Genomic DNA, 14,454 nt, shown 5'->3' on the forward strand with positions numbered 1-14,454 from the left:
AATGGCACAGCCCAGTGTTATGAGCACTTATCTCTAGAAAAATAACCACCTTAAGCCTTAATACTTTCTTGTCAGCACAGTTTGGTTAATTAATCCATGATTAATCAGAATATATAATTGAATTTGTAAGAACTCAGGAACTGACATCATGATGGATTTTGGATCCTGGTGGAGCTGCAAGCTATCTAACCTTGGTTATTTGCATGAGCTGTGATTTAGACCTGACAATTGAGGTTTTTTTGTTTTTGTTTTTGTTTTGTTTTGTTTTTGTAAGGAAGGTGGCAGTTAAATGGATGGCCGTTGTGTTCAGATTAAACAGAATGGAATTTGGTGGTATTTTGCAAGCTCTGCAATTCAATTTGTTTTCTGGGAAGGAAGTCAAGAAAAAAAGCAATAAAAGCCCAGGGTTATATAAGCATTAGACCAAAGCTGGGACTCCCCCAGGGGGGTCTAACTTTTATTCATCTTTGCCTCCTTAGTCCCTAGCATGGTGCCTTGCCCACATAGTCCATGATTAACTGCTAACTCACAACACACTAGCCAATGACTGACTGCAAACCAGTTAACCCAATGAATAAATGAATGATTCCTTCATCCAGCATGCAGTAAATATTCAATAAACCACCCTGTCTAGGCCTTATGGAAGGTAAGGGGACTGGAATGAAAAGCTCTCCCTGCCCTGGGAGCACTTCCAGCCCACTGGGAGAAATTACATACAATGTGATGTAGTAGCAGTTTAGTGGAAAGAATGGGAAAGGTTGGGAGATCCCAGAGGGAGTAACAGAGTGAAGGGTCAGAGGGAATTTGGGAGGATTTCACAGGACAAGTGACATTTGAGCTGGGTCTTCAAGCATGAATAGATGTTTGCCAGGCAGAAGATTGGGGAAACCACATTCCACAAAGGATGGTACATGTGATGGATGGAGAGCTCCTTTTGGATGACATGTAGCTTCATGTAGGAGGGAACAGGTGATGGGACTAGATGGGTGGCTTGGAGTAAGGTTGGGAAAGGACTAGAATGCCAGTTAAGGGAACCTTGACTTTATTTGGACCTAATGGGGAGTCCTTGAAGGATTTCAATATGTGAATGACACGGTGAGATTCACATTTTAGGAACAAATTCTTGTAAGTAGTTGGTGGATAGGTGGGAAGAGAGACGGACTTGTGGCAGAGATGTTCATTGCTTGTTGGGGGTTAGCAAGTGGCACAGTGAGAGGCAGGAGGGAAGGAGGCTACAGAGTGAGGATAAGAGGCCAAAAGTTCTAGTCAAGTTAGTTACCTTCTCTGAGCATCCTTAATTTTCCTTATCTGTAAAATAGGAAAAAATAATTTCTATCTCATGGGCTATTTTGAGGTTTTGATGAGAAGCCTTGCAAAAATTTTAGCATACATTGTCTGGCACATAATAAGCACTTGGTAAAAATTGGCTGCTTATTATTTACATGGGGAAAGATGACAAGAACCCTGGCTAAGGAGGTGGCTGTAGGGATGGAGAGGAGGGAGGAAAATCAGAGAAAGCTGGAATGTAGACTAGATTGGCCATAGGGAGGGAGAGAAGGGAGGAAAATCAGAGAAAGCTGGGATGTAGACTAGATTGCTGAGTCATGTTGCCTTGCCTTGGAGCTGAGAGCCGGCAGTTTTGTGCTGACTCTTACTGCAGCAGTCTGCTCTGCTGGCCTCATTATAAATCTCGGATGAGGCCCTAGGGTGTTTGACCTTGGGCTGTCCTGGCTCAGGCACAGCTGGCAAAGCTGTTAGTTGCCAGGAAGAGAGGCATTTCTCTGTTTGAAGGCAAATGCACGTAAACATCTGTTTTGTTGTTCCTGCCCCTGCAGGAACCCAGGCACGTTTTGCCCCTGCACTGTGGAGCATGACAACCAGCTCTGTGTGCCAGAGCAGGAGAGCCACGTGGGCCCTTGGCGCAGAGCAACAGATGCAGTCAGCATTGCGGTGGAAGCTGGGATGTGGAGAGCAGCTTTGGTGAGCCCCACGCAGGTGCTACTCAAAGGGAGATATTGAGGGTGCATGAAGGACCCCTGCCCACTCTTTCTCTTGGTTTGAAACCCCACCATTATTAGGAAGAGAATTGTTTGGATTTAAAGGCTCTTTGTCTCCTGTTGAATGCAAACACCTCAGGAAAAAGTAGTATCAGTAAGGGAAGGGATAGCAACTGTAATAAAGATAAGTAATAATGATGGCAACAACCAATATTTATGGAGAACTATTAATGTGATAGGTCCCTTTTATGTGTTGCCTTATTTAATTGTTCTGACAGTCCTATTAGGTGAATATTTTTATCTCAGAGAAGTTAAAAAACTTCCTTAAAAACACAGTATACATCTTTGAGAGTACTATGACAGAGTGAGTGAGAACGGGTGTGAGAGGGACAGTGAGGGGGGTGCCAGGTGTGGGACTGTGTAGGTGTCCCTGCAGGAGAGAGCTAAGGAGAAATGAAAAGGTAGAGGAGAAGCTAAATTTTGGCTAGGACTGTTTACTCATAATCTCTGAATTCATAGGTTTGCTTTTTGTCCCTGGTTCTGTCAGCTTTCATCTTCATTTGAAGGCTCAGAGATAATCACGGAATTCCTAAGACAGGCTGGGTTAGAGTTAAGGAGTCCAGATAGAACTGCTTACAAAATTCAGGTTTATCCAAGTTTATCCAGCTGTGGTCAGACAGGACCACATAGACCCCTCATGACTAGGACTGGGGACAAACAGTCTTTGAATCCCCCATGCGAGGCACAGAGGATGCATCCCCCATGCAAGGCACAGTAGGCACTCAGTAGATGCTCTTTGAAAGAATGCTACCTAAGGTGTCCCCACTGGAACTCAGGCTTGCTCCCTTTAGAGCACTGCCGCCCCCTCTGGCGGCTCTCCCTGGTTCCAGGGATAAAGGAATTAGACCTCTCCACTTATGAATTCAGGAGGGACCAGAGGAAGACCAAATACAATTGAGCTTCATTGTTTATTAATGATTACTTACCCAACTCATCTGGACCATTTAAAATTTTAACCCTAAATTTTAAGTTTCCAATCAGGAAGTAGACATGGAGGATGTAGATGGAGAAGGAGCCTAAGCTGCTCTTCAGGGTCCTGGTAACACACGTCCTAGACACAGGGTTGGAATGGCTTGATGGTCTCTGGGGGAGTATTCCCCAGTGAGTAGTCAGCGTCAAATAGAAGATAACACTGGCAGCCCCAAAGTGGAATAGGAGAAAGCACTGGAAGTGAGCAGGTTCTGGTTTTGCCACTAGCTGTATGATCGTAGACATCATGTTCCTTCTTTGGGCGCCCATTTGCTCATGGGACATTGGACTAGGTAAGTGGTTTTCAAGCTGTATTGAGAAGTATGAAGAGTTCTGAGGGCCTCTGGGGTCTGTTTAAAATATTGTGTTGTATCTAAGGTATCAACTGACAGAAGAGCGCTAGTGCCTAACACTTCAAGGATCCCATTCAATATGAGTCTATATACTTATAAAAACTCTTTGAAAAAGAAACTATCCCTAACTGGATACCAAAAGTTTGAGCTACAGATTGCTAGGCAGAGAATACCACTGGAAGGACACCACAAAGGTGAGGTATCTCCAGACTATTCCTACTATCACTTTTTAAGATGTACTGCCTTTGATTAAGACTTGTGGCTTAGGTAGCTCTCAGTAAAATGCAAATATTTATGTGGCTATTCTCTCAGAATTATTGGTATCATTGATGACCTCTATAGCTCAAATTCACAGACATTTTAAAAAATATTTTATTTATTCGTGACAGAGAGAGAGAGAGAGGCAGAGACACAGGCACAGGGAGAAGCAGGCTCCATGCAGGGAGCCCGACGTGGGACTCAATCCCGGGACTCTAGGATCACGCCCTGGGCTGAAGACGGCGCTAAACCACTGGCCACCCAGGCTACCCTCACAGACATTTTTAATTTAAAACCTTCACTCATCCATACCATCACTTCTACCATTACCTTTCCCTTTGTAAAATTGCCATATGAAAGCCTGGATGCTGACATTTAAAATACACTTATCCATTTTTCCCTCTCTCTATCAATTCAGGGCAAATTTTGAAAGGGGTTTTGTTTTCAGGTATCAGAGAAGGAGAAGAGGTGTTTTGTGTGAGACAGCCTAGCCTCCTTTGCAATATTAGTCAGGCTGACTTGGAGGTAAGGTCAAGCTTAAGTAAACTAGAACATTTCCAGTTTTTACTTCAGCAAGCCCAGCTAGTTAGGTATGCTTTGAAGACTTCAAAAACTGGAGAATGTTTGGTATGTGGCATGGTGTAAGAAAGAAGTTGGTTCTACTAAGGAAATTATCTGATGTGGGATGATTGCCTGCTTGCGTTACAATTTCCAGGGGCCTGAATTCATACAACTTTCATGTTTCAAATGAAGCCTGGAGGAGCCCCTGTGGGCAGAGAGGGCTGAGCTTCCACATTTGACACTAGACTGCTGGCTTTGCTGGAATTAGGCTTCTAAGGAGTATGAAAATAAGTTTAAATTTGGGTGTATTATGAACAACACATGGCTCCAGTTTAAAGTTTGAGGTCTCTTATTTGGTTCCATGCTCTTGCAAAGATGCTTTGAATGAAGACAAATATTTGGGGTAAACTATAGATAAATTTGGAGGACATGCTGGAATTTTTGTAGGTTTTCATCATCAGGTTTCTTAAAAGATAGTATTTTGAAGTAAAGTATATTCGCGTTCTTAAGGACTGGGAGAAAATTGACAAAGTACAGTGATTTTGTCACAATCTATAAATCATGGATGATTTTTTTTGTATTTTTATTTTCTAAGCTTTATATCATATGGGTATATTGTCTCATAACAAAAAAAATATTGAAACCCGTTTACTGGAACATAACCAGCGTGAAAATGCCAGTGATTACATTTGCAGTCGTTACTCCAGCTCTTGTACCTGTTACAGTCTGGCTTCTGTTCTTTCTACTGCACTGAAATGGAGTCACTCATATCCTGCAAAGCAAAGAGCACGTCTTAGTCTCTGCAATCTTTGACCGTGTGGGCCGTTTTCTTCCTGAAATTCTCTTTCTCTTTGACTTCCAAGGTAATAGCTGTTTCTTGGGCCTCCTAGCCTTATATTTTTTCATATAAGCCTCTTCACCCCCCCCCCCCATCTAAACTTCAGTGTTTTCCTTTTTGCTCCATACCCACATAGTGAGCAACCTCACTGAAATCCAGCTTCAGCTTCCACTGATCAGTGCCGATTCTCTCCAGCCAGATTTCTCTCTGATGTGCTAGTCCCACCGAGCTCTCTGTGGGGCAGCTCCACTAGCTGTACGCAAGCACTGGAATATTGTTATTTTAAATCCCTGGCCAGACATGCACCTTCCCTGGTGTTTCTTATTCCCTAATGTGGCAGGTCCCTTCATTGTCCTCTTCCAGGCTGGCTCCTTCACTAAGTTGTACTTCTTCCTTTTCCCAGGGAGCCAGTCACAACCTCCTGTGGCTTCCATCTCTCAAAACTCTCCTGGACCCACCACCACATCTCCATCTTCACTGATGGCCTTGGATTAGTTCTCTACTGCTTCTTGCTGGGTTATTACAAACATTCTTCCTGCCCCTCCAGTGCATCTTCATACTGCTGGTTAAATCATCTTTCTCAAAGTCAGTTTACAAATCGATTATGTCACTCTGTGTATAAACCCTCTAGTGGATTTTTCGGGATATGCTCCTTGGTAAAGCCTTTCAAGATCTGGCTTTTGCTTATCTGTGCAGCCTCATATCTCTTCACTTGGCCACATACATCTTTTGCTCCAATAATACTACCTAGCCAAGGCTGCAGCTCCCAGTGATGACTTCTTCTACTATTACTACTTCTTCTTCTTCTTGCCTTTTTTTAATCCTAACTTGCTGTCTGTCCTGTCTTTGAGCTTTCTCAGATCTTCTTGAGGTCACTGTGTTTAAAATCCTACAATTTAAAAATAGCAAATTTATGCCATTTATATTTAATGAAACTTTCATGTCTTTCAGGAAAATGCCCATATAAATTAATCACATAAATGAATGAGCACACACACAAAAGAATGCACGGGAAAATATGTTCCATGTTATAAAAACATGATCTTTACTCAACTTTCTGACCACAATTATGGAGTAAGGCAAAGTGTATAGCTCCAAAGAAAGTAAAGGATTTTACTCATAAATTTTAATATTGAGGGGATCCCTGGGTGGCTCAGCAGTTCAGCGCCGGCCTTTGGCCCAGGGCGTGATCCTGGAGTCCCGGGATTGAGTACCCTGTTGGGTTCCTGGCACGGAGCCTGCTTCTTCCTCTGCCTGTGTCTCTGCCTCTCTCTCTCTCTCTCTATGTCTATCATGAATGAATGGATAAAATCTTTAAAAAATTTTTTTAATATTGAAAGAACAAGTAATCTGAGAATATTTTGCTCTTTATAAAACCACCAGTAACCATCCTCATATTTTTAATGGACTGGATAATGATACATCTTATTAGTCAGCACAAGGGTGTAACAGAAGCAATGTCCAAGTTGTGGGTCAGATATGAATAATTAAGACATCAGCAGGACTGGACTTATTTTTTAATTAATCAGAATTTTTTTTCTTAAGCTCAAACATTGAAGGCAAGCAAATTGTTTAAATATTCCAAAATGGCTTTATTTATTATTATTAGAATTAATGTAATGACCTATTTCCAGAAAAATAAGAAATAGTTATTATCCTGTCCTCACAGTTGAGGGAATAGGTAGATTTGAAAAATTTAAAAGGTCTCTGACTTGGTTTGTACATAATTTTGACAATTACATAGTACTTTTAAGGGGTTAAACTGTGAGAATTAATTTTAGCCAAAACAAAATTAAGATGAACACTCCATTGTGATTGTTGATCTCATAAGTGGGGAAAAGAGACTTATTAAAGATTCAACGTAGTTTTTTCCTCCTGGTCATTTAGTGGTAATGCTCATTGAGATTCATTGAAGAAAGTTGTCCCATGCTGAAATAAAAGTGTTGAGGGAATGTGTAGATGCTTTTGGTGCTATACCCAGTTACTGTTCTAGGGCTATTGCTAGGATTATTTTTATTATTGTGTGTTGTTAAGCAAACTCTTCACTTCTTTGAGTCTAAGTTTCTTCTTCTGTAAAAGGAAAAGATCACTAGCAATCCTACTGTCATCACAGACCCCCTGGAGGTGGGGATGAGTTTACATATGGAAAACATCTGGTATAGTACCTAGCAGTGGAGGTCCTCACTCAGTCTAGTCCCCCCTAACCCGGATATACAGATTTGTGCACAAAGACATGGGCTCAGACACCGAAGGAACAATATGGCTTTCATACAGACAGGAAATTGTCCATGTATACAAATCATAGAGAAAGGAAGCCATAATGAAGGAAAAGAACTGCTCTGGCAGGCAGGTGGGATAGTTCATAGAAACCACTTAAAGCGAGACTCATTATTTTTGGTAATCATTAGTATGTTTCATTTTATATGCTCATTGGTTGCTATCCAGTAAGGACATTTTATAAGAGTTTGGATTAAAATCTATAATTGTGTTTCTTCTAATTACTCATTCCAACATAGTCTGGCATTGTTTACAGGGAGAGCTGGTAAGAATACTTTGTGACCTTGTTTCTCAGGAAGATGCCCAAAGGGCTATAATTTAAAGCATTTTTACTGCATGGTGGATGATGCAAGGTTATTTCCTTTTTGAAGAGGAAAGGGGGTAGGTGGGGAGCAGACTGAGGCTGAAGGTATCAAGGCAAGGAAAGAGAGAAGATAAAATTAGTAAAAATATCTGGCACCATTTTCTAAATTAGGCTATAACATTTAGACTCTTTCTCAGATATTCAGATTTTCTCTGAAATCTTAGGTTGCTTTTCTGTGATTGGAAGGTTCTTGAGGTTCCTCAAGGCAGGCTCTGCATAGAATTAGCTGAAAGGTGGATCAATATTTGCCAGCTTGAGGCTTCTGAGGGGCAGCTTTGAGCACGGGGACTCAGAATAAAATTAGGGTGCAAGCAGGGCCTGGGGCTGATAACACTGAGCACACCCTTGGATGCTGTTTGCCAGGGCTCAGTTGGGCTGGAGAGATAGTGGCATCGGAGTACTAATGTGCAAATCCCATCTCTGATTAGGTAAATAGTGTCGTTCAAGTCACTTTACATTTCTGTTTCTCATTTTCTACATCTGCAATGATGATGAGCCCGTGCTTAGCAGACGGCATTGTTTTGAAGCTCAAATGATAGAATTTATGCCAAGATACTTGGAAAATGCAGGAGCACAGTACAAGATGCAAAACACTTCAGGCTAAAATTGACACTCTGGGCTTCTTGAAGGAGAAAGGGGGGTTGGAAATCTCATGGAAAGAAGGAGAGAGACAGGTGCAGGGGTGTGGCAGGCAGAGAGGTGACACTAGGTGTGGCTAAGAACTCAGACGTGGGGTTGTATCCTGATGCTACCTGTCATGCGTGCATGACATGACATGCTATGTATGTATGTATTTTTATTTAACCTCTCTTAGTCTCAGTTACCTGTAAAATGGGAATTATAAAATATTTATTACCTGGGTTGTTATGAAGATGAAACAGACAAAAAATAATTGCAATGTGCATGCCATGTTGTCATTCCTTAGAGAACATTGGCAACAGATGAAGAGCCTAGCAGCTCTTCCAGCTTTGTGCTATGGAATGATTGCATATATGTGAGACTTGTGCCTTTTTTCTACAAGATGTTTCCTGAGTTCCTCACACCCTAAACAGTGTCAGGAGACTGGGGAAAACACAGACACTCTTGGTTTCCTGATTTGTCATATTGTAGATGTTGTCTCACAGACAGTACAGAAGCCCCATGGATGTTAGCCCTTTCAGAAGGGGTTTTGACTATATTGATTGATTATTTTTTTTAGGGTGGCTTTATCTGTAGGGTGGTCCAAAAACATTGCTATTCATTTATTCATCCATTTTTTCAGTCAACAAACTTTTACTGAGCACCTACTATGTGCAGGTTGATGAGCTGGGCCAGCAGATAAGGATATACTGGTGAGTAAGACAAATAAAGTTCCTACCCTAAAATAACATATGCTCTAGTGGGTAAGACAAATTATGTATGTATTTATTTTTAAAAAAGATTTTATTTATTTGAGAAAGAAGGAGAGCACGAGTAGTGGCGGAGGGGTAGAGGGAGAAGCAGACTCCCTGCTGAGCAGGGGGCTGAGTTGGGGCTCAATCCAAGGACATTGGGGTTATGACCTGAGCCAAAGGCAGACGCTTAACTGACTGAGGCACCCAGGTGCCTCAGCAATTATGTATTTAGTGTATTGTATGTAGTGACAAGTGGTAGGAGGAAAAAGAAGGTATTAGAAGGTGACAACAATGTCTTTGGAGGACTCAGGGTAGAGACAGTGGCCACTGTGTCCCCTGCTCTAACCCCTGGAGTTGCCCCGACTTCCCTCTGTGGCTGTATTTCATCATCCAGAGAACTGTTTGGAGATGTAAGATGAGAGGATGGCTACATATCCACTCTGTCTTTAAGGGGAGACAGTGAGGTCAGACGGTTATGATCCCAGGATAACCAGAATAAGGCAGAGGTGACAATTTCCTCCTGCCCATACCCTGACCTCTGTGCTGACGCATTGCTGTCTGGGTGTGCAGCCTGCGTGTGTGTGTGTGTGTGTGTGTGTGTGTGTGTGTGAATGGGGCCAGGGATGGGGTACAGAGATGATGGTTAGGCATACGTAAGGATACGGTCTGGCTCAGAACACTTGAAATGCAGACCTCGTTTGGCAGGACTTTCTGTGACTCAGGTATATTATCTTTACAGCTCACAGTTTCATGGGACGTTTGTGCAGATGAAATTGATCAGCAGCAGGAGAAAGAGAGCTGTTGCCTAGGCAACCAGCAGATGACTCATCCTGCTGTTGAAGCAGCAAAAGCCATGAGACTGCAGTAATTTTCCAGATGCTTAACCTGTCCTCCTCCTTCTCTGGCTTTCTTTGTTTTCCTCTCTTCATCCTTCATTTCCTTTTATACACCCACATCTCCGAGTCCTCCCCAAACTTGACATTGCACAGGCTATGTGTAGGGGGTGGAGATGGATGTCCCGAGCTTCCTGGAGCAGCAATGCAGACCTCATCCCATCCCCTGCTGCTGCTCCTTATCTCTCGTAACCAGGAAATGGCCAGACTGCAGCCATCAATGCTGCAGAGCCTCCGAGATGCTGTTGTCTTGATCAGAAAAATCTCAAGTGAGTCCAGCACTCTTTCTGTTACTCTAAACCAAACCGAGCACATCCATTTATCTCAAAAACCTGCAGAGTGGTTCCTCTGAGGAGAAACAGTTATCCTCTGGGCCTCCCAAGCAAAGTTGTGAAAATGATGTTTACAGGTGACAAGGGTTACTACTGGCAGCTCTCTGTATGCTGGATTTTCCCATCCTCTTATCTTGCTTTATCCACTCCCAGTCTGGTGTTTGATGTTCCAGGCCCTTCCTAATTACCCATCACAGTCCTCTCTAAAATATAAAGTATAAAAGCTTAAGTCATTCCCCTTCCAAAAGCATTTTCATTTTAATAAGGTTTTCAGAAGCAAAATATTTTAAGACTCTGGAAAAATATCATTAGCCTTTCGGATATAGACGTAGGCAGTGGGGATTGGGTAGTGAGCTGTGTCTATAAATGGTCCTTCTCTGCATATGATATGGACAGCCCCCATGGGGGGCTGCTGCTGACGCTGACATAAAACATTTTTATGTTGGATACAAGTTGGTGCCTCACTTCTGTTTGCCACCGCATCCATATATAAGTACTCTATCCACATGTGCACACACACACACACACACACACACAACCCCACCTTGAGCAGCAACAGCTGATGGGGAGGCAATAATAAATACTGAGCGGTGAAGGTTGTCTGCTCACTTTCACTTACTGGATGTGTGTCAAACACTCACCATGTGCAAAACATGGTAATGGGCAGTGGGTTCGGAGTGTCCACATTCTCTCAAGACAGCTTACAATGAGAAGGGAATAAAGTTAAGGAGACACATGCTTAGAGTTTACCCTCTGGGTTCCTTTACTGCTCTGTGACTTTTTAACTAATGCAATTGGCTCAGGTTTATGAGATCTTTCTCCTTGACTCTCTCCGTGGCTTCCTCTATGCCACAATGCTGTCACACCACCTGGGGGTGACCAGCTTACAAAGCCACCAGGGGCATAGACAGATACTTATTCTTCTCATCCTGCATTGAAGAAAGCTGTTCTCTGGTCTTAGGCACATGTTGGGCCCATCTGCCTCTGACACCCTTGTGGTCTGAGGAAATTGCACTAGCTCTGGGAACACATAAATACAGCAAAGCATGAGACTTTTGAGATGGATGAGACCTGAGAGGTGTGCACTCAACCGTCCATCCATGCAGACTCTCCTGCTACTAAAGTGTCCCCGATGGCAGTCATCTCCCTGGGCTTGAATGTGTGGGGATGGAGGCCGCTTTTCTCACAAGGCAGCCCATTACATTTTTGAACAGATTGTTTGTTCATTTGTTTATTCATTTATTGAGCAGTTCTTTTATTCAATAAAGATTAATTGAATGCCTATTGTATGTTAAATATTGGAGATGCAATGGTGAGCAAAGCAGTCCTGCCAGTCACACAGTAGAGTCTGTGTGGCTCTACTTAGAATCCTTGTAGTCTCTGAGTTGGCGAAATTAATGGTACAAGCTAACAGCACTGTGATTGCCAACAGGGAAGATGGTGATAGGGAGAAGTTCAGAGAGCTCTGGGGCCATAAGCAGGGTGGCTCTGGGCCCGTGCAGTTGGGGGTACAGGGCCAGGGCGTGAGGGATCTGGGATAGCTTTCTCAGGAAAGTGAGGCAGGGCCCAAGAGTCCAGTTAGCTGGGTAGGGTGTGGTGGTGGCCAGGGAGAAGAGGAGAGGGGCTATGTAGGACAGCATCTGGAGGTGGGAGAGCCCAGATTTGGTTTGAGAAAAGGAAAGGTGGCCAGTGTGACTTGAGAATGGAGTGAGGGAGAGAGAGGTACGAGAAGTGGCTGGTGGGGCTGACAGCAGGTGGGGTGCGGGGCTTCCCAGGACACCGTAGCCAGAGGTGCTAGTCAACTTGCAAGTTGGGTGAGGAGCAGTGATGGTTCCCTTCCTCCCACTCCCCTTTCTCCTTCTTCCCTTCTGCTTCTCTTCCTTCCCTCCCCGCATCCCGCCCTCCTTCTCTTTTTCCTATTTTTTTTATGGGGGGGATTGTTATCTAATTTGGTCTTTCTCAGAAACTCCATCTGCTGAGGAGCAAGACTTTCAGTTTCAAAACTTGATGTGAAATAAAAATATAGTCTTTTTTGAGTAAACATGCTTAGATTTTGCTACACTTACCTGTAACTTTTCAGGCTAGCTCCTAAGAGTATTGGGGTGGACTTTGGCCTAGTTGGTACTTGTAGCAGAAGTGACAAAAGGGACCTTGGAGCCCTAAAGTGACCTGGACTGTCCTCTGCTTCTTTTGGTCTCTGCAGCAGTGCTCTTGTGTCCCTGGCCACCGTGTGCTTTGCTGATGTTGGTGACTGTGATTGGCTGCCTGTGCATCAAGTAGCTGGGCCTCTCTCCTTCCCTCACCTTCTTCTCTCTCTCTCTTTCTCTCCATGTCTCCCTCTAATGGATTAGAGCCCAGCAATTGTCCCCTGGATGATTCAGCCTGACCCCAGCTCTTGCTGTGTTTCTGTTTTATTCACCAAATGGCCTTTGTAAGGGGAAACTTCTCTGTGCTGTGTAGAACTCTGTTGTGTGGACAACCAGTCTTGATTCTGAAGTAAGCCAAAGAGAGGATAAAGGAATTCAGAAAATTCTCCCTTGCATGTCTATTGGTTGCTGTAAAACCCCATTTTGAAATAACAAATGTGGCTATCAATTCCCGTCCCTCTCTTGGCATTCTTCCGTTTCAGTCTTAATCTCTCCCCAGTAGATAGATGCTTTGCCATCTAGGGATATTTTGACTTATTTGGGAAGACAAAAGATAAAAGTGTGTGGGGGTGTGTGTATGTTTAAAAATAAGATTCCTGTTACTACACTATTTTAAGGATTTTGGGTTCTTTTTCCTAAGATCATTAAGGAATCACTGATACATTTTTAGCAAAGGAGTGATAGAGTCAGATTTGCATTTTCAGAGTGGTCCCGGTGGCTGCTATAGAAATGGATGGGACCGCAAAGTCCATGCAGGCACATGGATCAGCAGGTACTGGGTGGTGGGTAAGAAGATAAACAGATACAGATTGAGAAATGTTTTAGGAGCTTAGGAGTCAAGCTAGGAAGATGAACCAGATCTAGGCTTGAGGAATGGTAGGTGTGAAGAAAGAACTTCAATTTCTACTTTATGTGATTGGAGATGGGGACTATTTACTGAAAAGGAGAATACATAATAGTAATAGGAGACCCAGATTTAGAGAGTGGGGAAGATATTAAGTGACTTTGAGAAATACAAATGGAGATGACAAGTGGTTATTGAGTATGGAGCTCAGGGGAGAGTCCCTCCAGTGTGAGTGAACACTGATGCCCAGAGAGGGAGCAACAAGGAGGCGAGAAGGGGACCTGGGGTTCAAGGAACTCAGACATGGAAAGGAAGGAGAAAGGTATGGTAGTAGATGAAAGGATTTTATCATCGTGGAAGAGATAGGTCCTCCTGGGAGCGGATAAGGGGGATTGGTTGGGGCAGGAGCCCTCAGGGGTGGTAAAGGTATTTTTGCTGCAGAAACAGGAGATGGAGGAGATGGGACAAATGGGGTGAGTGTGGCATTTTGGTTTGTCATCCCCAACCATAAGTTTTTATGCCTTTTTTCCTCTGGTCTCTTTTTCCTCTGACTCTTTCTCCTTTTGCAGACACCCAAAATCTACTGGCTTGGCCATTGACTTCTCCCATTTTCCCTACTCCCTCTCCCTCTCCATCCAATTACTGTCCTGAATTTGAGAAAGTAATCCATCCTAGTGAGTTAACAAATTAATGGATCACCCCTTGGAGGTAAGCCACTTATTATTTGAACAAAACTTTATTTATTTTTAAAAGATTTTATTTTATTCATGAGACACACACACACACACACACACACACACACACAGACACAGGCAGAGGAAGAAGCGGGCTCCCTAGGGGAGCCTGATGCAGGAATTGATCCCAAGATCCCGAGATCACGACCTGAGCCAAAGGCAGACTCTCAACCATTGAGCCACCCAGGCATCCCTGAATAAAACTTTAAAAACAAAAATTAAAACAACAAAAACCCCATTTATTTTAATTCTCTGTAGCAAATTGGACCCCTCTTTTTGTATCCCCTTTTTCCTTCTCCCTAAACCAGGCGTGCTAAGGTTTCTTTTCAGTTACCCTTTTGCTAAAGATCAAGAGACTGGCAGGGAGAATGAGGTCATGCACACGGCATGGTTTCAGGGATCTGGGTAAGGTTGAGTAAGACCAGCTAAGACCATTGTCAGTGTTGCCAGCATT

The 14,454-nt window shown here is 43.3% G+C and overlaps 1 protein-coding gene across 2 annotated transcripts in view; it reads left to right on the plus strand.

Annotated features, from left to right (window-relative positions):
* Positions 1 to 14,454, plus strand: part of LOC140635611 (lymphotactin-like) — a 194,462-nt gene that overhangs the window by 27,173 nt on the left and 152,835 nt on the right. For both annotated transcript variants that reach the window (XM_072830502.1, XM_072830503.1), the window contains one exon: positions 1,836 to 1,980. In XM_072830502.1, the coding sequence (XP_072686603.1) occupies positions 1,836 to 1,980 (145 nt within the window). The remainder of the gene's footprint in view (positions 1 to 1,835; positions 1,981 to 14,454) is intronic.

The sequence above is a fragment of the Canis lupus genome, chromosome 6 (assembly GCF_048164855.1).
Source record: "Canis lupus baileyi chromosome 6, mCanLup2.hap1, whole genome shotgun sequence".
Taxonomy (NCBI): Eukaryota; Metazoa; Chordata; class Mammalia; order Carnivora; family Canidae; genus Canis; species Canis lupus.